Source organism: Psammomys obesus, unplaced genomic scaffold (genome assembly GCF_907164565.1).
Source record: "Psammomys obesus unplaced genomic scaffold, mPsaObe1.curated_primary_1811, whole genome shotgun sequence".
NCBI classification, from domain to species: Eukaryota; Metazoa; Chordata; class Mammalia; order Rodentia; family Muridae; genus Psammomys; species Psammomys obesus.
The window spans coordinates 13,032,783-13,059,416 of record NW_026596057.1 but is presented as its reverse complement, the minus strand read 5'-3'; the positions used below and the strand labels follow the sequence as shown (position 1 = coordinate 13,059,416).

The following is a 26,634-nucleotide window of genomic DNA, read 5'->3' as shown; positions in this document are numbered from 1 at the left end:
AGTGCAGGGAATCTTAGGAAAGGAGAAGGAGAGAGTAAGACCTAGAGAGGACAGGAGCTCCACAAGGAAAGCAACAGAACCAAAATATCTGAGCACAGGGATCTTTTCTGATACTGATACTCCAACCAAGGACCATTCATGGATTTTTACCTAGAATCCCTGCACAGATGTAGCCCATGCAGTTCAGTGTCTAAAACTGAAGCCCTCTGCACCTCATATTCTATGCTCTCACTTTATTTTTCATGTAACACTGTTTAACTCACTTCACTGGAACATACAATCTGGGGGCAGATGTTGGTGCATGTTCACTACTGTATCTCCAGCAACGAAGTGGCGCCTAACACATAACAGGTGCTAGGTATATGCACTGAACCACAACATAAACGATACTGTCACGTGACAAGTGTGAGGCCTTAGGAGAGGCTACAGAGGGGCAAAAAAGTCTAACTTCACCTGACAACTCAAGAAGGGAGAGATGGTTCGCATGGCAGGCACAGGCTCCAGGATGAACGACTAAAAGGTCATTTTGCCAGGCCAGAAAAATTAGAAAACATGTTTAGAAGGAAGAAAAAGGCAAAATGATGAAGAGATTCAGATCCTCCTGTGGTTTTCCTTGATCCTCAAAGCAGCAAAATTGTTGAGGTGGTTTGAGCAAAGGTGCTCTGAGGACATTTCAATGTTGCTCATCATGGCTACTTGACAGAACAGATTTCAGGAACCAGACAAAGTGGAAGCTCACCGTGATGGTTTAGCAGTACTGTCAATGGCATGGTTTAAAGTCACTCAGAAGACTGGTGAAGCACGTGTTCAGGTATGTCTGTGAGAATTTTCTAATAATTAACTAAAAGGAAAATCCACCCATTCTGAATGCGAGGAGCACCATATCATGGGCTGAGGGACTGGAGAGAATCAAGGTTGGGGACGGGCGGACCAGCTGAGTGCAAGCCCCTCTCCACTCTGTGGCCTGTCACCTGCTCTGCGCCACATGTTTTTCCCAGCAGGCTGGACTCTCTCAAACCACAAGCTCAACTCTTTCCTCCAAAAAGTTGGTTCTGTTGACAAGAAAAGTGACCAGGATACACACAGGCCAAGTGAGAAGGCACTGCTGTGATTCAGTGGAGAAAAGATGGTTTCTTCTCTGCATCAAAGAAGTGTTGACAATACATCGAGGTGCTGATAACAGAGACACTAGGGGTTTATGAAGGTAAAACAAAATTAAGAGTGCCGGGTGCAATGGTGTGCACCTACAATCCTGTAATATAATCCACCTCTAATATAAAGCACTCCGGAGGTGGACAAAGAATGATCACGACCATGTCTTCAGCTATATATCCTGAATTTGAGGCTAGCCTGGGCTACCTAAAACCTTGTCTCAAAAGGGTGGAGGAGTAGGAATCAAGGGGACTGTGTTAAATTTAATGAGGAGGCGAAATCAAGGGAAATTTGAAGGTTTACAAAGTATTGTTCAATGTCCCAAGAAATTCTTTAAAAACTCTTAAAAGGGGCATCTATGCCTTCAGATAATAATCTGGTATACAACATCCAAGCCCCTACTCATAAATTCCTACAGAGCACCTGAAGGAAAGCTACTCCAGGTAAAAAAGACATACGGTCATCTACACGCAACCCTGAGATCCAAAACACTTAGCATAGCATGGGAGAAAAGTATAAATAGCTCAATACAAATTTTATCCTGATTACAAGCTAAAATACTTTGGATGTTGTAGGTTAAATAAAATCACCAACTGATTTCACCTTTCCTTTTTACTTTATAATGTGGCTACCACAGAATGCATGGTTAAATAAATGACAGCAGCTTCCCAGGGGTTATCATGAGTCAGGTCAAAGAGCAATAATAAATGTATTTTATTCAAAAGAAAAAGTGATTCTTAGTAAGACTGTTAAATTCAAGGTGTGGGGGAAGGCAGTTTTTGTCAAGGATAACAGACATGAATACTCCAAGGTTTTTTTGTTTTGAACATTTAAATACAAAAACCACCCTCTGCCCGTTACTTATAAAGTACATAGCTCCTCTTTGCTTACTATTAACCCAAAAGCTCTACTTCTGAACCACTCTGCATTACAGAGAAAGACAACACAGGCTTATGGAAATGACAGGGGCTCCGGGATCATGCAGCCAGTGTCCCTTCACTTGACAGGCATTTGATATCCTAACACATTAAGTAGCCTACTTGAAAAAAAAAATCACAAGAATAACTTGTTTTCACTTCAGGTATACTAGACATATTAGTTATTACAGTATGTAGGGCCACTACAGATGTGTATATAACACAATAAATACCGCATGTTATTCCCAAATAACCAGTCATGAATTATCAAAAAGGCCTTGTTTGAGAGACAAAATAATAATAATCAAGTTTATATTTTTACTCCCTAAAAGCAAAACCTGTTTTTCCCAAATCTGAGCCTATGGTCACACCGATCTATTATGACCTGATTGTGCTCTGGCTGAGTCTCAGCGTAGGCAGAGTCCTGAGGGTTAGCACATGGCCACTGCCCCTTCCGCCTTTCCGCCACACTGTGAGGCAGCCACTGGAACCTTTACTCAAGACTCAACAAATAATGCCCCCTGCTTCTGGACTTTCAATCTCTAAAACTATTATCTAAATAAACCTCTCTATAAAAAGTACCCAGCATCAGGCATTTTGTTACAGCAATACAAAATAACCTAAGACAGCTGTATACAGAGGGTAACTGTCACTATTCCCTCATCAACAAATCAAAAACATTATTATTCACAGGCCCTAAAAGCGATAAACTAGAAACACACATGTGCCTATAGTGAGTGTGTAGATATGTAACATTAGTCTCTTTATTTTTAGTGAGGGAAAATAAAAGCATCAACACAGGAGCTGCCCAGCTTAGCCCCGAGTTAAAGCTCCACATGAAGGTAGACAGAGAGAATTGACCTCAACACATGCACCCACACCTCTAACACCACATTTTTAAAAATAATTTTTTACATAATCTAAACTAACATAGTCACATTACATAAAATTTAGGTAGAGGGAAAGATTACTAAGTTACATCCAATTTTCACCTTCCCATTAAAAAGCCTCAATGCCCCGAGTAAATCATTTTACTTCTGTAAGCCTATTACTTCCTTCAGTAATAAATCAATTTGTCCACGTGATTCAAACATCCCATTTATGACTGACAAATGCACCATGATGAATGCCATCTGAGTCTCTAAGGACTGAATAAACACAGGTGAGTTACATGACAAAGCTTAGACAATCAATGATCAATATAAAACATGATTTGAATTCCTTAGACATCTTAAGATACTGTAGTTTATCGTGTTCTGCATTTAAAAGGAATAGTCTTAAAACTACTTACATCTGGCTGAATAGCTTTAAACACTGGAACATCCATTAACGTGATCTGACCCTAAAAGACAAAGGGGTTTTGTTTTGAATAAAATTTCTTTGGAACCCTATGATACAAAATTTATTCAAAATGAATAAAATATCCACTGCATGCTAAATTACTGAATACAACCTCTTTACGGACTTAAAGAAAACTGAAAATTTGGTCTTTGTGCCATGAATTACTCTTAGTTATCTCCTTCCCAGGTAAGGCTGGAAAAGAAAACTATTTTGGCACTGTCACGTGTTAGACAGCACAAAGCTTGACCTGAGCTCAAGCCCTGCTCCCCACGTGACGGAGGCAGAAAGAAAAGCCAACTCTCAAGTTGCTCTCGGACATGCACACACACACACCACAGTGTAATAAAAACAGAGTGGACATTAGGGAAGGCAAACACATACTACCAACAAGAACCCTTTCTTCTGAAATGCTAAAGTGGGCTCAAGACCAAAAGAGCAGTGTATTCAGTTAACAAAAGACCAAAACCTAAATAATTGAACACTTATGTCAGTTAAAAAGATTTTCTAGATAATTTCATGAGATTCCAATGATTGAGAAATCACATTTCTCTATTTCTGAGTTTACAAAACACTTCTGAACATATTGATCAGGGGGCAGGGTGAGTCAGCAAAGGTAGTGAGTAAGTACTTACCAGTCTGTTACCAAACTGAAGGGGGTAACAAGAAGCAGCCCTTTAAAAAGAGAGCTGTCCTTCCTTCCCACCTCAGCCTTCTCTTGCTCTATACTTGTGCTATTCTCCAACAACTCCTACATCCAGATTTAAAAAACAAACATCTCCACTTGAAAGGCAGAGGCAGATGGATCTCTGTGAGTTCGAAGCTAGCCTGGTCTACAGAACGAGTTCCAGTATAACCAATGCTACACAGAGAGACCCTGTCTTGAAAACCAAAAAAAACAAAAAAACAAAAAAACACACCACATGCCTTTTCCACCGAGGTCACAAATTTCTAACAGAATAAAAAACAATGCAAGTATATAAACTTCATGCAAAAACTGGAAAGCAAGAGGCGGGAAGCGCGCTATTTTTACCGCGTATTCTTCTGGCGTAACCTTAAGAACGTCGAATACCACAGCATCAAAGCTTTTCTTCAGTTCGGAACCCTTCTCACTTAACGACTCAGAGCTGCTACTTTTCTGTGAAGACAGAAGAAAAAACAGCCTTTAAACACTGTCTCCCAGCCTGTGCCACAGAACGGAGACAGGCCCTAAAAAGTAGGGACTCCCGGGCTAAGGAGATGGTCAGCTGGTAAATGTCTGCCCCAGGACCACGGGGACTGAACCCGGAGTCCCCATCATCCAGGTGAAATGTAGGCAGAGAGCGCACTTCTCTAACCGCAGGGACGGGCAGTGCAGGGGCTTGTTGGCCAGCCAGCCAGCTGAATAAGCTGATAGGCTCTCCCCAAACTACCTCAGAGGGTGGATGGAGACACCTGTGTCAACTGCCAGTGTCCACGAGCACACAACGTGAACATGAATGCACGAGCACACGCACGCGCGCACGCACACACACCCCTGAGGAACTAAGCGCACTGTGTAATAACAGATATAGAAAAGCTGAGCAGAGTATACCACTTAGGTGGAGGAAGGCTATCTAAAGTGCCAGAAATTTTGAAAGCTAATGGTGAATTTCAATTTTTTTTTTTTTTTGGTTCCTATGTTAAGTCACTTTTTTGTATGTTTCTTCAAACAAACATTCTGGTTTTACCTAGTTCTAACATGAAGTAGAGAAAAAAGAACGCTCCACATTTATAGCCATGCATCACTTAGCAATTCAAATACTGCCAGGGTGTTGTTAAACAACCTCCTCAGTTATTAGTGCCATAGCTTACTCACTCTACATTGGCTACAATGGGATCACGAGACTATTGTTACGTGTGAAGTTGCTGTTGACCATCACACAAGGCATGACTATTTATAATGCTTAAAACTAGGAGAAATAGGGCTCAAGAGATGGCTCAGAGGTTAAGAACACTGGCTGCTCTTCCGAAGGTACGGAGTTCAATTCCCAGAAACCACAACCATCTATTGTGAGATCTGGTGCCCTCTTCTGGCCTGCAGGCAGAACACTGTATAGGTAATAAATAAGTCTTCAAAAAAAAAAAAAAAACTAGGAGAAATAGTAAATACTCTTGTAACAAGCCACAGGAAAATATTCAGAACTCCGTTTACTAAACTATGGTATAAGCCATTCATACTTTCGAATATATGTTAATGGCAGAACTCAACACACCTGATAAGAGGGAACTTAAGAATTGGTCACATCAGACTGACCTGTAGTTGTGTCTGTGGAACATTTTCTTGACTGCTAATTGATGAGGGAGGATCCAGCCACTAGGGAGGCACCATTGCTAGGCAGATGGATCTGGGCTGCATAAGAAAACCAGTGGAGAGGGCCTGGGAACTAGCCAGAAAGCAGCTTTCTTCCAAGGAATCTACTTCAGTTCCTGCCTGCAGTTTTCTTCCTTGTGCTCCTGCCCAACTTCACTCAGCCTATAAGCTGAAACACACGCTGTTCTCCCTGAGGTGCTTTTGGTCACACTGTTTGTCTATCGCAACAGAAAGCAACTGCAACAAACCTGTGTCCGAGGAGTGGGGCTGTCGCTGGGACAGATCTGACCATGTTGGGTTTGGGAAGAATTCTGTGCTACAAAAGCCATCGAGTGCTCGGAGCTGTTCCACAGAACTTAGAAGACAAGGATGCACAAAGAAAAGGCAGACTATGGAGGTGTGCTTGTGAGTTTTAGAACAAAGCATAGACTGTCAGAGCTGTTCGTGTGACATTCTGGATTAAGAGTCTAAGGGTGTAAACCTGTGTTGAAGAATCATCTGTGATTATTAAGAGTCCAGAATCGCTGAGGCAGAATCTTCTGGGAAGTATTTCCTAGGGGCACACAGGGGGGCAAGGCTAAATCTCAAGCTGGAGGCTGAACATGACAGGGGTTGAAGGCATGAAGAGGTCATGGAGAGCAGCTGACGCTTTGCACCACATGGTAGGGCTGGAGTTCTTACAGAGAGGCCAGGAGTAGCCATAGTAAAGGTGCAGCCTCAGTTGTAGCGAAAGGTCCAGGACCAACGTGTTTCAGAGAGAACTAAGGCTTGGCACTGTGGAGAAGGGCTGGACCCCTGAAGGGTGGCCAGGAAAAGCCACTAGGGCAGAAAGTCTTGGATTGTGTAAAAATGGAGGAAGTGAGTTGAACAACAGCCTAAGTGTATTTATTCACCTGATCAGAGAGGTAATGTGACTAGCTGCTTCAAGTTTCCACAGCCTTGACTTCCCCACAGTGGCAGGCTGTCATCCCTCACCCTGCTCCTGTACAGGTATTTCATCACAGCAACAGGAAATGAATTAGGATAGAAAACAGTTCCAGAAGTAGGCCCGATGCTGTAATAAACCTGATTATGTGGCTTTTAGGATTTTGTAACCGTGTTGTAGGCGGAATGTGAAGAGTTTGAAACTTTGGGCTGGAAAAAACCATTGAACACTGTCACCAGAACTAATGGGCTGTTCTCATGGAGGCTAATTAGAGAAGAACGCTTACAGAAACAAAAGGGTGGAGGCCCGGACCATGTGACCTCAGAAAGACAGGTTGGAAAATGGGCTAGGAGAGTGTGTGATACTTTTGCCAAGAATAGGGCTGCATTCTGCCTGAGTGCTGAGAACGCGAATGAAGCTGAATTTAAATATAACAAACTGACCAATTAGTGGCCTAAAAGCCACAGAAGGTATTTAAGAAAGCCAGTTGATTCAGGTTAAGTATTTTATCCATAAACTTATCACTTTTTAAGGAAATCTGCACTGATATGTTAACAAATCTAAAGCATACAATGAAGTAGAAAATACATGTTTTTCACTTTATTGTCAGGGCTGGAAAATGGCTCAGAGGTTAAAAAGAGCACTGGCTGCTCTTCCAGAGGTCGAGTTCAATTCCCAGCAACCATATGGTGGCTCATAACCATCTGTAATGAGATCTGGTGCCCTCTTCTGGCAGTCAGGCAGAACACTGTAAACTAATAAATAAACAAATCTTTAACTTTATTGTCTTAACTGTTTAAAAGGTAAACCTCTTTGACCTTACTTCTCATACAATAAAGTATATTTATTACTCTGAAGCCTAACATAATTCACTTACTTTTAAGAGAAGAAACAATTTTTTGTGCAAGTGAAATGATATATTCTACTTGATAAATATTTGTGCACTGCTTCCAGCCTGTCTAGAGCAGGTCTCTGGATACAATTACAAAGTACTAAGCACATACTCACATTTTAAAAATATGGATACAACATAACTAGTAAACACACAAACAATCTGCCTTAAGGAGGAAAAGCTATGAACAAATATATATACGAAAATGTTAAGTTGTTTTTTTAAGTTACAGTTTCAAAAATAACTCCCATCTGTTTATAAGACTGGAAAAGGATTTGTTAAAGTACTGCTGGTATAATGTTCTTTTGAAATATATACACCTTACCCTCGTTCATTCAAATGCTGATTTCTCTCCCCTACTCTCTGGTTTCAGTCTGGACACTGCATTATGATACTTATTCTAAGCATCATCTGTCTCAACTTTGTGTAAACATGCCAAAATAAAACAACCAGCCACAATGTTGACAATGGAGAGGAAGGAGTAGGTGGGAGAGGGAAGGAGCCAGAGGAGAGGTAGGAGTGGAAGAAAGGCAGGAGAGAGCTGGGAGAACAGGCTGGAGGAGAGGTCTTGGAACTACGTGGAGAATGAACCAGACCTAAGAATTCACAAAAAGCAAGTATAATGTGGGAAATCTAAATGTTAGGAAACTATGAGGACTTGGAGTAAGTTTAGGATGGAGTAACTATTGCCCAGCATTGTGTTCTAGGTTTAACTAAATAAATCCAGTCTCTGTGTGGTGATCTGGTTATACAGCTGTTTAGGATTAACAGCAGCATTACTAAAAGATGTATCAATATGCTTATTAAATATCAACAAAATTGTTAACTTTCAAACAAAGTACTAATGAGAATTAAGTCCATTAGAAGGAAATTCTGTAGGGCTGGGCCGATGCCTCAGCAGCTAACTGGCTGTGCAAGCATGAGGGCCTGAGCATAGGTCCTAAGTGCCAAGGAAATACCTGCCACCCATCACTGGGGCATGGAGACAAGAGGAGCCTGCTGGCCAGCCAGTCCAACTGAACTGTGAGCTCTGGGTACAATGAAAAACCCTACACTGGTTAGCTTTTAGTGTCTAACTTGACACAAACTAGAGTCATCTGGGAACAGGGAACCTCAATTAAGGAATTGCCTATCAGATATGGGCATGTTTGTGGGGAATTGTTTTAACTGGTGATTTATGGGGGAGGGCCCACAGGACTGGCACTATCCCTAGACAGGTTTGTGTTTACTAGTTATGTTGTAGCCATATTTCAAGTGGTCTGGACTGTCTAAGAAGTCAAAATGAGCTAGGCCAATGGGAACAGCATTCTTCCACAGTTTCTCCTTGAAAGTCCTATCTTCTCTTCCCTCAAAGATAGATCATTACCTATAAACCAAATAAACCCTTTCCATCCCAGGTTGGTTTTAGTAAGTGGTTTATCATAGCACAGAAAGCAAACTAAGACAAACCTTGAATGAAAACAAAAACAGAGAACAACAGAGGATAATAACCACCACATCCACTGTCCTACACACGAGATCACCAGAACACACACAAACAGGTAAGGGGTATACCAAGGAGGGGATTAAGGCAAGTTCTGGATGAAAGGCCGGCTGTGGGAGCATCTAAAGTTGAGTAGAACACATCAAAGAACCACCAGCCGTTTATGAAAATCCCAAGAACTGTATTTTAAAGTATTAATTAGGGGCTGGAGAGCTATCTCAGCAATTAAGAGAGCTTCCTGCTCTTCCAGGGAACAGAGTTCAGATCCCAGCACCTATGTGGGCAGGCTTACCCCACACATAACCTCAGCTCCAGGTGACATGACACCCTCTTCTGTCCTCCAAGGGTATTTGGACTCATGTGGAATACACACACACACACACACACACACACTCACACACACAAATAAATCCTGCAAGGAAAGAGTACTAGTTACTATCAAACCTAGGTTAAATAAGTCAGGGGGGAAAAAACAGAATGTGAGGGCAGGCATGGCAACATATGACTGTAATCCAAGCATTTGGGAACAGAGGCAGAAAGATTGTTGGCTACACACTGGCTTGAGGTGAGCCTGGGCTCAATAAGATGTGGCATCTTAAAACAAAGCATTCATGGGTAATTTTCACCCCTTCAGTGTAGGCAGGATCTATGACTTGCTTCTAACGAAGAGGATATGCAAAAAAGGGATATTCTGTCATGTTTACATCACATGTGATTACACACCAACATTATTATTTTGAGTTTGCTGGCAGACTCCCTGTTGTGAGAAAAGGGTGTAGTGCCCAAAGCAACTCAAGTAAACAAACAACAACAGCAAAAATCTGTAAGTTCAAACAGGAAGCTATGGAACTGTTCTGCTATTCACAGATGTCAGAAAAAGGGTTGTCAAGACTGTTAAGATCCCTAAGGTCAGGGGATTAAAGAATTAAACAGTAAGAAAAACTAAAAGAGTAGGAAATGCTAAAATTATTAAGGAAGGTACTTGAGATTTATATACAAAGCAATAAAATAAAATAAAATGGTGAGGAAGAAATAAAATCACAACACATGAATACAAGAAGTGACTTCCTGGGTCAGCTGTAACACCCATTCCCACTCTAAGCTACACCAGCAAAGCAAACTATCATTTCCTGCATGGTAGCCCTGACCTCCAACAATTTTGAAGTCACGGTCTCAAAGGTACCCTAAAGGGCCGTGTACCAGAAGAACATCCCCAAACAGTTTCTTTTAATACTAACCCAGTAAAGAGTTTTATGCAATCATTATTATTATTTTCAAGTATCTTAAGTAGATAAAGTACTTGTAGGGTGCAATTAATATATTAATGACAAATTTTAATTAAAAAAAAAAAAGTCAGGCATGGTGGCTCATGCCCTTTAATCCTAGCACTCAAGAGGTAGACAAATCTCTGTGAGTTTACAGACAGCCTGGTCTATAAAGTGACTCCTGGGCTGGCTAGAGCTATACAGTGCGACCCTGTTTCAAAACAAATTAATAAACAAACAAACAACTCTAGTAATGGCTTTGTGTGTACGATAGCTCAGCTTGCTCTCCAAGCATGAGGTCCTGAGTCTGACTGCCCAGCCAACAGATAAAACACCAGGCAGGGTTATACATGCTTGTAACCCAGTCATGTCTTTATAACAGTACGGCAAAGGGTGGTAGGAAAAAACCACCCAATGTCCTGCCCCAGCCTTCACGTGCACACACTCAGGCAGGAGAGTCTGCACTCCTGTGCATACACCACACACACAAACAATAGTCCTCAGAAAAACAAATACTGCACACTCTTCAATGATTATGAAGAATCTATACCTAAATATAAATACACATGTATCTATACACAACATGAAGGTAGAGTGGTAGAGTGGGGGCTAAGTGTGAGTGAGCTGTCTATAAAAAGAAGGGAGAGCCAGACAGGGTGGTGGTCACACCTTTAAGCCTGGCACTTGGGAGGCAGAGGCAGGCCAATCTGAGTTCAAAGCCAGCCTAGTCTACAGATCAAGTTCCAGGACAGCAAGGGCTACACAGAGAAACCCTTTTGAAAGTGAGAGAGAGAGAGAGAGAATGAGAATATAATAGAAGACAATGGGAGAGAAGAAAGACAAACTACTGCATGTCTTTCTCATATATATAGAACCTAGATACGTGTGATCAAAGCTAAAGGGGACTATTTGTGAGGTGAAAGGAGACTAGCAAGCAGGAGAGGAGGGGGACAAATATGAGCAAAGTTCAAAGAAATAATAATAAAATCTTTTACTCTGCCTAAGAAATGACAGAAATGAGTAAGAAAGAGAAACTGAAAAGACGAGCCGCAGACGTGGTCTAGTCCTTTGCTCATATTGATTTACAGTGTAACGAACCATAAGGCTTCAAAGGGTAGAACGAGTCACCACGCGCCTTACCTCGGAGACAGCGGCTGCGATATTAACACTGCTTGCCTGCCCGTTCATTAGGTCCATGCTTCCCTCACCAGTCCCTGGTCCTACATTAACAGCAACAGAGTCTGATTACTTCATGTCCAAGGCCACAAATACATTATCCCTGTTTAAGAAAAAAAAAAAAAGACAGAAAAAAAAAGAAATTAAAATGTGTGTCTTCCTCTAAATTCGGGAAAACAGCTGCTGTGCCCACTGCTGTACTATAGAAAGGTTATAACTTTGCTTCTCTCTTTATTTCAGCTACGCCACTGTGTTCAAAGCATCAGAAGTAGGAAATGTGTCAGTGCTTGCTACCATTGCAGTCTTCACAAGTGAAATAAAAGTGTCACTTCATTCACTAAGTGAATACTGTAAGGGGAAAAAAGCAGACTACAGTATTTTTAGTTTTAACTAAATAAAAATTATTTAAAATAAAAAAAAGTACTACATCCCCCAACTCAGTGATGTTTTCAAGGTTCAGATGTCACCTTCAGATTAACAATACCAAAGTAACTTGCCATTATTCCTCTACCAAATACCACAAACATTTAAAAATATTATAGGATAAGTCACAAAAAAAAAAAGAAAACAATACATGGTATGTTGATTTGTGTAGGACTTTAAGGTTTGTTGAGTATCCTCAATCCATTACCCCACTGCAAACACTGCAAAGTGAGGAGAAAACACTACTCGCAGAGGGACAAAAATGCCACTACTATTTCTATTCTCATATAACAAAAAGAACAGCCTCTGGGGACACTAGCAGGCAAGTGAGGAGGGGGAACATGACTCCAGGCATCTAAAACGCCAGCCAAATAGTCTTTCCATTAACAACATTATTTCTTTCTACTTTACTAAAATTAGAATATGCACTTGAGATTTTACCATCGTTCCTAAATAACACACCATAATTTCTTCTTTTCTGTAAAACCACTTAAAGTCCCTTTCCAAATTTAAATGCCTACTTTTTTTCATAAAACAAACTGTAAGATGGGTATTCCACACCATTTGGCATATAAACTGAGTCTGCAATGTCGATGATCATCCACCAAATCTAATCCCTTTCTCTACAAAGCTCAGGTTCTACGGGCTCTAGAGATCCCAGCTAGGCAGGAGTCTGAGGCAGGATGAGCACAAACTCAAGGACGGATCACTACTTACTAGTGGGGCGAGGGAAGGCTGTGGTATAGCTCAGTAGAACGCTCCCAGTCCAGATCCCCTCTACCTCCCCAGAAAATTATGAGCTCTGAAAGAAGACTGCTTATGGTCTACATACAAATGCAGCAAACCAACTTTTCTGTACTGTGTCCTCATGTATAACATGGACAACCATAGTATCTACTTCACAGAGCTGTGGTGGAGAAAACTGAGCTAACATGCATTTACATATGCATGTTTACATTCCTGTAACAATGCAATAAGGATGCAAACTTTTTCACTATCTACTTAAACAACACAGTTAAATGCAACAGTCTTCTAACTAGGGGGTGGGGGGAGAAAAAGACAAAAAGTGTTTAAATACACTGCTGGCAATCAGAGTATATCTGATGAGCATCATGAAAACCCTAAAATGCAAGGAATAAGAATCTGCTTCCTAGATGTACCAAACATGCTCCTGGGCTTTCAAATGCTTCAAAACTATAACTAGTGACAGCAGCTGTCAAGCACATGCTAAATTATCTTCACTTCTTCTGATTAACCTTAGCACTTTCAAGGAACAGAACATCATTCTACAACTTCTTAAATAAATATATTTGAATTAATAGGATTTAGAAACTATTTACAAAATCAGTATAAAAATCAAATCAATAGCATGAAAATTCCTTGTAGCTCACACTATCTGACTGCCCTGGCTTCATTATCCTTACATTACCACTGCTAAGGCGAGGCGGAGATCTGCTCTGCTAAACTAAAAAACAGTGTGTGCTGGGCACAGCGATACACACCGGTAACCCAGACCCTAGGAGGCAAAGGTAACAGATTACAAGCCTGAGACCAGCCTGAGCTGACGCAGGCCAGCCTGGGCTACACAGTGAGAGTCAGTCTCAATAAGCAAGTATTTTAAAATCCAGCTTTATGATTAATTATACGTTAATGCATTTGAATTGGGTTTTCTTTCTTTGCCGTCTTTCAATTTTACGGGAGGGGAGTGGGTTGGACGGCGTCTTACTCTGCAAACCAGACTGGTCTAGAGCTTACGGTGCCTACAGAGCCTACGGTGCCTACAGAGCCTACGGTGGCCTCTGGTTTTCTCTGGTAGACCACTCATTTTGTAACAAAATGGTTTCAAATAATTTCCTACTCTGTGTGGCATGTAACAAGAATTCATAAATCTAGAGAGCCCTCTAGTGTTAAAAGATTTTAATTGTAAAAAGAATTGTATCTTTAACCTACATGTTAGATATATACACTTTTATTACCATTTAGTGAATTAAGGTAATATAGACTAGAAATAAACATTTGAATAAAATTTTCTTTACTTGCTTCCAATCTGTGTGTGTGTGCATGCATGTGCACGAGCATGCTCATGGTGTTTTGAAAATACTTTCTTACTGTGTAATCCAGATTGGTCTAGAACTTACTATAGAACCTAGGCTGGCCTTAAACCCATGGTAACCTCCTGCCTCCTGCCTGGCTTTGACAATTTTTGTCATAAAAGTATTTCATGAAAATGGAGTTTATTAAAATCCAATATGTGGGAACTAAAAGAAACATGGGTTTACTCTTTTGATATGCATCTCAAGATATTAAATCAGAAAAAAAACATATCTTAGTTTACCTCATTTTACTAGGGATAAAAGCAGCACACACATCCATGACTACAAATATCACAGTAACTATTTTCTTAGTTAAGTTCACTAATTTAAACTTACTCTCTTTTCTACATCTGAAGATATTCATTCTGTCTTCTGGGTTTTTTCCAACAAACAGTATCAGCCCCCAACAGGAAACTTTGAAAGGTGTAGACTTAGATCCTTGATTGAGTTCACAAACTAGACCATCAAACTGTAGAATCAACCATTTAGCTTCCTAACTGCCATCTTTTCAAGGGTACTTCCAATATCAAACCAGTTTTTCTTTTTCCCTTTAATAAATAAACACGGAGTTAAAGTTGACAGGAAAATTCCCTATCAATCAATCTCAACGCACAGCTGCATATTACTGCCTCTGCATATAACTAAACTATATTTCCCTTAGCACCTGGTCTATATACACACCCTGTGATGACACTACTCTCTAATACTTTCACTAGGGAACAGGACTTGCAGAGACTTACTGCTGGGGTCAGAGGTCATTGATGGGTTTGCCAGATACCTACTGTGCTGCTGCCTCTTGACTCATCAACTCCAAGTCAAGCTTTCATCACTCTGAATTCAGACTTGAATCTAATAAGGTTTGTTACCTCTCCCTTAGCTGCAGAATTACACAGTTTATCCTAGTTTGAAGTATATACAGAAAACATTTACTTTGTACTACTGGTTTTTATTCTTTGACAACATTAACTGTCAGCCTCACCCCTTATTTATGTGTTTAATAATAAATATATACCATTCACTGACCAACTAAAATGTTGATTATCTGTGAAGTCAGACCAAAATATGAAATGCTCTTTTATAGAATGATTTCTACTGCAATTATGACTGCTTTGTGCTAGCAGCATTTGCATTATCTTCAATGAAGTCTGCAAATCCCATGATTCCCAGTCTGACTCAAATACTGTCAGGCCATCTGGAGTTGAGGAAACCACTTTCAGCTTTTAATGGAATTGATGTAAAATGGTATCCCATAATTTTAAAAATACTGTATTTGCTTCAGGAAGAAAATATCTTACAGTTTAAATAGCCAAATGGGTCATTACAAGTAAGAAATACAAAAATTGAGGCAGGTGAGATGGCTCAGTGTGGAAATGTAAGCCACACAAGCCTAGATATTTAAGGTCAACCCTAGGAACCCATTAAAGGTAGAAGGAGAAAAGCCAACCCTCAAAATTATCTGCCACACACACTCTGGCAAGTGTACACACAGTAATAGCAAAGAGAAACAAGGCCACAGCAACGACAAGTTCATCAAGGTAAATCAAACCCTTGAGATAACATTCTTAGACTCTTCCACATTTAAGACAGCCTGTCTTCCTTTAACATTTATTTTAAATAACAATTAAAGCTACACTTCCTGCCATTCACGGGAGTCCCAAAAGTGTGAGCACCTGGTACACATACATGAAAGAAAGCAAGCCTACTCCTACCACGTGACTTTACTTTTTTCTAATCTAAGAAAATGAGATTTGTTCAAGATTTTAATACTGTCTTTATAATTAGTCATTAAAATGCTGAGTATAACTGACACTAAATTGTTTATGACAAAAGTTTAATAAAAAACGGAGTTGCCTCTTAAAACTATTTCTGGTACACTATTAAGTGATTATCTTTGCTTTTATAGGAACAAAGTTTAACTCATTATGACAGAATTTTCAAAAGAATAGGTTCTGATGAAGATCTGGGTTCTAGAAGGTTCTCTGCCCAACATCTCCAACAAAGTGGCGTTTTCTCACTTTTTATATTACTATTCCTTAATGATCTTTAAGTTTGATGTTAAAGACCCAAATTTTCTAAAAGAAAACAAAAAACATCCTTCATCTTTGCATTAATGTACATCTGGCATATTTCACCTCAATTACTATTTAATAAATATCTGTTGGAAGAATAAACGAATCCCTGAACAAGGCAATCATTCATAGGGCAAGCTTACACACAAGCCAGATACACAGTGCTGGAAAGCAGGATTCAAATATTACACACAAGCACGCAAGATGACAGTTAAGATTTAGTCACTCAGTTAACAAAGTACGATGAGCACTTCCAGCAATGTAGCTACAAAATAATCTAAAAACTTGTGCTTCATGAGAAACTTAAAACAAGAGCTTGAATTCTAACTCCAGTTGAAGAGGAAAGTCCAGGCCACTAAGATATAAGAACAGAAATGAGGCACACAGTCTCCCCTCCCAACCTCACCGTCACCCATCTTCATTTGAAGGAGAGTCAGTGAGGTCAAAACCTGGACCAAAGGTGCTAAGATGCTCTGACGGAAATGTGTCTTGGCATAGGAAGTTGAGGAACCTTATCTGTGTTGGCTTGAGCTTAGAATTTGAGGTTAGAAGACCATATCTATCCTTGCTATCCTTATTCCGGGTATGATACCATACAGACAGACACAGAATTTATATACCACTGTGGCCCAAGATCCTCAATGTAAGAAGTCCACATTAAAATATGTTTACGTGCCAGGCATATCTCTGTGACTTTGAGGTCAACTTGGTGTACATAAAGAGCTCTAGGCCAGCCAAGACTATATAGAATAACCCTGCCTTAAAAAAGAATACATTAACCACCAGTCACAATCCTTCAACAACAAGACAGACATTGGAAACAAAATGTGAACAAGGAATTATGGGTAATATGACAGTCAAGTAAACAAAACCCCACTGACAGACTCAATACTACCAGCTCTGTAAGCACACAACCTACTATGGATTAAAGGAAGTAACAATGACTAGGATTACTTCTCATGAAAAACTATCAGAGACAGCCTACACAGCAGAAAGGACTGAAACAGTAGCCTAAAAAAAAAAAAAAAAAAAAAAAAAGGAAAAGAAAGCATAAAGAGAAACAGTTTTAGTACTTTAAAACAAAATTAATATTCACTACAGAAGCATCATATCAAATTCTACTGAGGAGGGGGCTCAACAGGTAACTAACCAAGACAGTAGAACACAGAGTGCCACAGAGATTGAGAACCCCATTTAAGAAGTGAAGAACAGAGTAAACCCTAACGGCCTAACAGCAGTTCCAAAGGAAGGATGATGAAAGGAGGCAATCTTAAAAAACAAAGGCTCAAAGAGTTTCCAGAACTTAAGAGAAATGTGACTCCTTCTCAGGAATCACCACCCACCTTTAAGTAGAATTTAGAGAAAGAGACAGAGAGAACACCATATTCTTCACGCATCATTTTAAACTGCCAAGTAATTCTTTTTAAAGCAAGTGACGTAGAGGGAAATTACTTATACAGGAACAACAACAAAACCCTGACGACTTTTCAGCAGCACCAATAAGAAAGTATAGGCTTCACAGTGCTAAGAGAAAACAACCACCAATTTAGAAGTCTACAGTTAGCTTCTCAATCAAAAGGAGGAAGAGTGGCTCAAGAGCAGGCTCAGAGATACACCCAATCAACCGAAGGGATCATCTATTTTTAATTATTTTGTGAGATTACAAATATCTCCCTTTACTCTCCTCAAACCCTCCCACACACTCCTCCTTGCTCTCTTCCAGACTGGGTCTCTTTTTTCATTGCTTTTACTAAATACATATGTATGTCTATAAATACATATTCTTAAATAAAAAACACAACCCATTCAGTCTGTAGAATGTAACTTGTATGTATGTTTCCGGGGTTGACCATTTGGTATTCGGTAACCAGTTTGTCCTTATACCTACAGAGAGGTTTAGTCCTCACCCTGCATTCAAGGAAGTTTCTCTTTGCAACAGATGGAGACCATTACAGAAAAACATCAACTAAAACGAAAACCTGTGGAGCCCAGCCTCAATGGCTATGTCTACAACAAACACTACTCCAGCACCTAAGTCTTAGGAAACTTGTGGAAGAGAGGGCAGAAAGAGCCAGATGGCCAGGGAGTTTGTGTCTCCTAGGAAATGTCAGAAGCCACTCTCAAAGTCTCACCAACATAAACAAGGTCAAAACAGACATGCCAAAGTGAAGAGGAGTGGACAACACCAAGTGGCCTCAGCCCTACACAAAGAACTACCAGAAGCAACTAAGGAATGCTGAGTGTGGGAGAAATTGTCTTCCCCAGGCAAGAGCACACCGACTGGGTCTCCAAAACTGTTTTAAAGAGGGCTAACAACTTGAGCAAGTTTACAGTGTAGAGATGGACAGCCTGAAGAGAGGGATAAACAGAGGACAGATGAAGGGAACTTTAGAGTCTGTTCCTACTCTGATCAAACTAGAATGAAAGGAGCAAGAAATCAAAGATCCAAAGACTGCTGTACTGTGATTCAGTTTCAAGAACCAGATGATTTCCAAAGTTGGTATCTAAGATTACAAAGAAAGACAAGCTGAAGAGTAAGAGGAAATCAAAACCATGATGAAATAGCGGAAACACTACAAACGAACACACAAATTTAAAGAAGGGATTATCCAGAACACTGGCCTGCCAGACCTGGAAAAGCTCTGAGGAGCACTGGCAGAGCTCAAAAGCAGCAGGGCTGGAAGTCCCAACTGTCAGGCAGAGAAACGTAGACTGGAAGGGACAGGAACTGGGAATCATTAACAGTTCCTATAAGAAAACAATCTTAGCAAACTATCACCTGTCATTAAAACAAAACAGATATGCAGGTCCTTTTCCATCCACATCATCCTCCAGTCAGAACTCTTCAGGACCCTCTTTAGACACTTTTTTCTGTAAACCACAAGTGTTCACATTCTAGCCTTTTGACTTCATCTTCACACATTACTACCCCACGTAATTCAGAATTCCTGGTCACACAGAAAACAGTCTCTTACAGGTGATGTCAAAAAGAAAAAAATGCAACCTACCTGAATCAATGAACAATTCACACGGCCCTCTTGCTTAAGGGGCAAGTAAAATGTCACAGCACGGGGTGTGGAGCCTCAGCTACAGGTCTAGCCCAGAGTGCTATGCTGGACAAAGTATTTACTTGGATTTGCATATTTAATAAAAATACTAAACGTCAGTGTGTAGTATACCTATGCAATTCTAAACTGCAGGCTTTAACGATGCTCCCTTAAGGGTGTTCACCTCTAATGTCAACTGATTTCTAAGTGCCAGCTGAACTCCTCAGTCCCAATGCCTGAGGACTAGAAATGGTTCAAATTTCAGAGTTTTTCAAATTTTAGAATACTTACATAGACTATATCAGTTGAATAACTTTAAAAGTTTCCTATTTTGAAGCATTTCAAATTTTCTAAGGATACTTAGTATCTATGAATTAAGCATAAATTATCAGCTTATTCAGACATATAAAATGTATCCTCAGCTCAGAACCAAAAGCTCACTTATTCTTGGCATAAAGTATAAAAATATAAGCTGTACTTAATTTTCAATCTGAGAGCAGCAAGTATTTCAAACAATAGTAGTTCACATGGACATGAACACACCCTGAAACTGAGAAAACGAGTTCTGGATAAACTCCTATTGCTTGAAGCCAACCATAATGACAGGGTTAGCAATTTCACACACCACCCAAGAAGCGAAAGGGAGAAACATTGCTAATGTTAAGTGAATCTACTCCATGTTTAGTGTATCATGTCAGAGCAACTAAATAAGCCATTTCCCAGGAAGCTTTCCTTACCAAATTATTGTTTAAGCTAAAACATCTACTTATACTTTATATTTGTTTCTAAATGCTTAAAGCACACATTTAAGAAGTGTGAGAAAGAAGGTTTTCAAAACTAAGTCAGCATCTTGAGTTAGAAGGGAAGGGACAGTGACAGCAGAAAGTACTTCCTTTACCCTTTAGTGCCTGAGCTGAAGCAGAGTGCACAGTATTAAAGGCCTTCGAAGGGCTGGAACACTGCTCCATCACCAGCATGGCAGCACACGCCTATACCCCCCCCCACGCACTTGTAATTTAAAATAAAACAAATTCTTTAAAAATATATACAGACTGGGTTGCATTTGTGTATTTCAAAATATATGTAACAACTATTAATGAAAAAAAGAGGTCATAAATATGAAAGAAGGGGTATATGGGAGGGAGGAAGAGGAAGGAGAAGTAAACCAATTATAATCTCAAAAAATTAAATTAAAAAAAAAACAAATCTAACCTCTCCTATACCAAAATATGCACATAGGTTAAGGATAAATAAATGTGCTCTGAACACTGTTTTCTTACACAGTTTTGCTGAGTGTTCATACACTCAGTCAGGTTCTGTACTCAAGACTGGCTCGCAGACGTCCACTTAGCTCACAATTCTATGTGCTTGAGGTCTTTTTAAAGCATACTTATACATGTCTGGCAAGAGTGTGCTACTGGGGAATGAGAGAGCAGAATGACGTGGGAGGAGAGCTGAGTTACTATCAGTTCTTGTAGGTCTCTCGCTTGCCAACTGCAGGCGGCATCTCGGGACTTCTCAGTCTCTGTGACTAGAGACAACTCCTTATTTAATGTATATACTGTATATAGTGCACACATGTACAAAACAGCTTTTCCTACCTGTAAGAAATCATGTATTAAAAAATATATACACAATAATTATAAAGGGATTTCATATATATCTTACTGATTGCTTCTGTGGAGAATTCTGGTATGCTATTATCATTTCACTAATAGTTTGAAACTATTTCCAACTACACAATATAAAGGGAAATTAAATTCTGAATTACAAAGCTCTTCAACTTGCAGAACTCAGTTATCTAAGCAAGCCACAAGCCTAATAAAAAGCACAGCTCTTACCAACAGATGGCGATAGAGGTCACTTGTTCAGTAGCACGAGACAGGCAAAATGTGGTCATGATCAAAATGTGCTTTTTTGGACTGAGCTACCTATATACAAGTATTTAGCCATCAAGCTAAAAGAAAGAATAACAGAGATGAGTACCATTGAAAAGGTGAAGGTATTTTAAAGATCTCAACTTGGGGTGCATTTCAAATCCCAGCTCCTTCCCCATTTTGATGACCCTCCATTCCAAGGTTTGCTTCTTAGCCCTTCTCCTGCTCCCCATGGAAAATCATAGCTATGGAAATTTGCTATAAAGTGATGAGAAAATATCATAGCTTTCAAATGTGTTAGAATGAAAGAAAGTCAGTCAGAAAAGAGTAAAGCACATTTGCTAACCTACTGCTTCATTTCACTTCTCAGATTTTCTGTGAGAGACCACCAACTCGGTGCTGAGATCACGCACGCCAACCCATAACCAGCTCATGACAGAGATAGGTTTCAACTGTGCATCTGTTTGCTAATCCGTGGCACTTTCTACATCCTTTTTCAAATGCTCAACTGCTATGAAAATGAGGGAGTGTCAGGAGATGAATAACTAGTCTCTTGGGCTTCACTTTTAATGGCAGTTCATTACAAGAACAAAACAATAGAGTTAAGAGTATAAACAAAGGCTAAGAGGCAAAAACCCATTCTATTAGAAGACTGTCGATAGTTTGAGTATAACAGAGAGCAACATTCAAGAATTAAATTGGAAGTATGAGGAACTGAGTGTAGAGAAAAGGGACAAAGGGTGATGTCTGCCATACTGGGACAAAGGCCTATACTTTATCCTGCCCCTAAGTAAAGGATGAGTTCTTAGAAAATGGACTGCTAATGAGGAAGATCTTGCAAAATTGACTCAGGAAGTTAAACAAAATAAAATATACAGATAAAGAGACTAAGAACACTCTCAGTCATTCCTACTAAATTCAGGTATTTCAACAAATGGATACCTTTGTGATATGTTCAAGCACAATAACCACTTGATATTACAAGGGATCTGTCCCCAAAACACCTTGAAAGATTCTCACCTTTGAAAATACTACAATGGCACACAAAACATGAAGTTGTAACATTTTCTTTTTAGTCCTATAAACAGTTAATGACTCTAAGAAGTCTGGCATGATACATATTTACCTTCTAGACTTCTTTTCAGTCACTATGAATTAGTTCCAACAGCAGGCAACAAAGGTCACTACTGGGTAGTAGTGGGATCAAATCTCTGCTCAGCATAATAAATTACAAATTATAATGTGCTATACACTCTCCCAGTCATTCCCAGAATGGTGAAAGCCACAGCCTGAATTTATGGAAGCGTGACGCTCCACCAGTATCTAACTAGCCAAAAGAACATCACACTCTCTACTGTTAAACATCCCATTAACTAGGGATGGGGTGTTTGCTTCTTGGCGGCACTGGGAGTGAACCTGCGGCATCAGATATGCAAGGCAAACATTCTACATGGAGCTATAGCCACAGCCCTCCACAAATTTACACCTTAAACCCAGCCTCAGGAGACAGAGGCAGGCAGGTTTCTGTGAGTTCAAGGCCAGCCTTGGCTACAGAGTGAGTTCCAAGACAGGCAGGGCTACACAGAGAAATCCTATCTCGAAAAACAAACAAAAAATCAAGCTGGGTGTGTTGGCACATGCCTATAATCCCAGTACATGGGAGACAGGGCAAGAGTTCAAAGCTAGTCTTGGCTATATAATAAGCTCAAGTATGAAACCCTGTCTCAAAACAGGAAGAAAAAGAGGGAGGGGAAGAAGTGACTGGTTTGAAAAAAAAACAAACAAACTGTCTTCTATGGTCCAGATTCAACCAACTATAAAATGAGAAAAAAAATCAGATCTCACTAAACGTGTACTGGACATCATCATTCCCTAAACAATACAGTGTAACTCTTTTATACAGCGCTTACACTGGGTGACATACTACAAATAATCTAGAGCTTACGAAGATGTGTACAGGCTATATAAAAATACTGTAACACTTTATTTTTCGATAGCCTTTGCATGTCAGGCTAACCCTGAATTTACAATCTTCCCATCTTATGTTTTAACCTGAGATTATAGGCCTGCCTAGATAATCGTGCCCGGCTACGGCACTATTTAAAATCGGGTGCTTGAAGACCTGCAGATTTTGGTAACCAATACTAAAAGAAGAAATTGCTACGTTTACATAATGATTTGTAACACACACACAGGCACATGCGTGTGTGCCGTAAAATTTTTTCAGGCGAGGGTTTGTCCTAGGGCTCAGATGGCTCAGCAGATGGCTCAGTGGGTAAGGGCCTCGTCACACAAGCATGAGGACCTGAGCTCTGATCAGAGATCTGTCAGAGACATCCACACATAAGCCAGATATACTTCTAACACAAGCACTGGCAGAGACGGGCAGGTTCCTGGAGCTCTGACCAGCCAGCCTAGCTTAATCAGTGAGTTCCAGGCCAGTGAGACCCTATCTTTAGAGAATAAAGGAAAGTGATATACCATGTAAGTACACGCATGCCAAGCACACACGTGCACACACACAGCGTGTGTGTATCCGTTAGTCATTAGGAAAATGTAAATTAAACCACAATCTGATACTACTACAAATACATTAGATGGCTATAATTTTTAAGGTGATGTTCGAGTCTGTTTTCCACTCAACCGTCTTTATTCAGAACTGAAAACAGCTCTCTGATGACACATTTACTCCTGAAAAACTTCCTGATTGCAGTGACCAAGAAGAGGTAGTTTCCTGCATAAACAGGTGTTTTGATCACGGGAATACTGTCCTTCATCAGTTCTAGCAGCCCTCTAAGGTAAATACTAACATGCAAATGGGAGCTCTCTCAAGAACGAAGAAAACATTCTCCACGAAGTTCCTACTTTTCATCCTCTCCTTTACCCCCCACCAAAGGAAGGTTTTTTTTTTTTCTCCTTCAGATCTGTCTGCCAAAAAGAAAACATCAGAGTAGTCACAGAAAATCTTACAACTTAATGAGTCTTGGCAAGTAGAGACTACGCAGAGCAGAAACTATGTTTGAAAGCCACCCCAGCGGCAGGTCTCAAAGCCGGGCCAGAAGGCCAGCCTAAGTGTCTACTCCCATATCAAAGCTGACACTAGCTGCCAGGTTCTCTCAGCATCCCTCAGTCCCTAGTTACAGGGTCCTCCTAGCTGACACATACCTGTCTCCCTTTACCTATCCCCAGCCGCTACCTTAAATGTATCCAGCCCAGGGGCTGAGCTGCCCTTCCCAGAGCTGCTCTTCCCTATACAATCCAGTCATTTGGGGCTATGCCCGTTCTTTTAACACTTTTTCCCTTTTTGGCCTCTTAGTCTCCTGGCTGTCCTTTAACCCCTCTCCTCACATGGCCCAGCTCAGGGTCGTGTCCACTCTGGACTCTCCCAGATGTCTTTGCCTTTAGCTATGCTCTCTTTCATATTCTATAATAAACTTTCTCCTCCACCATACCTAGGAGCACTCATGTCTTTTTTTTTTTTTTTTCCATTCACCCAGCAGGGGAAATAGCCTTAAGAATGGATAAAACTGATGTGTAATTCTCTGCAGAGGGGGAAAGGAGGGTGCATATATGTACATAAGACAAACTCATCAGACCTCAGCAGATTGGGAGGCTCCTGATATCATGGGAAGAAAACACACACTCTTCTCTGAGACAGCACTGAACTGAAAGACCAGGAGAGAAGCCCCAGGCCACCGAATTGGCCAGAATGAAAATGAAAAAAGAAAGAAAGAAAGAAAGAAAGAAAGAAAGAAAGAAAGAAAGAAAGAAAGAAAGAAAGAAAGAAAGAAAGAAAGAAAAGAAAGGAAAGAAAGAAAGAAAGAAAGAAAGAAAGAAAGAAAGAAAGAAAGAAAGAAAGAAAAGAATAAAGTGTACTGAATGCATATTTTAAAAATTCCTTATGTTCATGGATTTACAGCCATAGAATTATTTTCTAAAGAGCCAAGTTAATAAAAATCAGGTAAGAATTGTATTCTGGGTGATGGGAATATCTGAATAATTAGAGAAGTACGCCACAGTAATTTTATTTTAGATAGTTATTTATACAACATCTGTGGGTGATGAGTTAGAGGGAGTCTTAAAAACAGAGAAAGCAAATAAATCATTGCCCTCCACCAAATGATTTGTAAGGGAAAGCCTAATTCCAAGGTTATTTTCAAAGGTAAACTTGTCAGAATTTGCTATCTGCATGTGGGCTGTGTGACAATCAAAGGGGGCTAAGGCTGGTTTATCATTCTGCTCCTTAAAGTGCAGGCCGTTCGCTTACATCACATTACCATCAGTAAGAATGAGAGCAGCTCCAAGTGAAAGAAATTATTTTCTTCCATTTGCAAACATCCACCTCAGGGGAACCATTCCTCACTATCGAAGAGGAAATGCTAATGACAGAACCAGAACTGACAGGCCTAAGCCAGTCCCAGCTTTGAAGCCTCAGTGGAACACAGTCCTTAGTGCTTTCTTTCAACTCCCGGCAACCGTGGAGTCTTCCAGGGCCACAATACCAGCTGTACCTGTACACAAAGTCTGCTACTCCTGGTCTAAAGCTAGGTCTATTTTAACAACACAGCTTTACTGTGACAGAAGAGAGTAAGACACAAAGCAAGGCAGACACACTACGTTAGACATGCACCAGGTACTGCCAAGTACCAACCAGCCTTTGGGAGGAGCTGGCTGCAGGTGGGTCTGCAGAAGCAGCAAGCTACATTAAGATCCCAGTCAAACTGAGTTTGCAAACTCCTGGCATTGAATAGCTCCCTAAGCCAAGCTTTAGGGCTCAATGTTTTCAACCTCAACCATGTCATCACCTTTTCCTAATCTTTCTCTCAGATCTACCTTGCTCTTTTAAAATGGAAAAAGACATAGTGTATTTCAAAAAGTTAGAGGTGAGGAGTTTGGGGATTTTTAGCACAAAGAAATTATAGATATAACCAGATTTACACAATGTGCACATATACTGAAATATCAGGGGACCTCAGCAAATATGTACAGGGTTCTGTTTTTTTAAACCAGTTAAAAATAAAACTGTAGTTTTTGGATGGAAAAGAAAAAAATTTCTAAGGTGTCTAATCTGAGAATAGAGGTCTTGGCCTACTAATGAAATACTAGCAAAAACCTGACCATAGAGGCCTTTTAGGCTCAATCGGTCCTAAATAGGAATTCAAGTCTCACAAACACATTATCCATACACTTGCACAGACCTAAGACACAACTGTCTCCACAGGCTTTGCTTTATGACTTGTTCTGCCAATCAACACAGTCAGCACAGCAATGTGCATCTCCACAGGACTGACGAGCAGCCAAGGACTTAGCCGCTTCCTCAGGGTTTCACGCCGCGGCAGCACTAGCAGTCGGGACTGGCTAATTCTTTGCTGAGGACTCGGCTGGGCACTGTAGGCTGATTGGCAGCACGTGACGCCCGTATCCACTGAGAGCCGTGATAACCATAAAAATCAAGTGTCCTCAGGGAGACAGAAGGCCTCACTGAAAACAGGGTCTCACTATACAGCCCAGGCTCCCCTCACCTCAGCCATTGGAGAGCTGGGAACTCCAATATGAAAATGCACCACAGCAGGCTCGCTCTTCTTCTAGGAACACAATTTCAAGTTTTTTATGTTTTATATATATTTAAAATAACCATGTGAAAG

At 40.3% G+C, this 26,634-nt stretch overlaps 1 protein-coding gene across 6 annotated transcripts in view; it reads right to left on the bottom strand.

The window, feature by feature from the left end:
* The window catches only part of Ralgps2 (Ral GEF with PH domain and SH3 binding motif 2), a 126,114-nt gene that overhangs the window by 84,284 nt on the left and 15,196 nt on the right, over positions 1 to 26,634 (bottom strand). For 5 of the 6 annotated variants that reach the window (XM_055624376.1, XM_055624374.1, XM_055624379.1 and 2 more), the window contains exons 3-5: positions 11,445 to 11,583; positions 4,441 to 4,545; positions 3,361 to 3,411 (exon numbers count right to left, since the gene is read on the bottom strand). In XM_055624376.1, the coding sequence (XP_055480351.1) occupies positions 3,361 to 3,411; positions 4,441 to 4,545; positions 11,445 to 11,501 (213 nt within the window). In that variant the 5' untranslated portion in view covers positions 11,502 to 11,583. The remainder of the gene's footprint in view (positions 1 to 3,360; positions 3,412 to 4,440; positions 4,546 to 11,444; positions 11,584 to 26,634) is intronic. The other variant, XM_055624378.1, reaches the window with a different exon arrangement.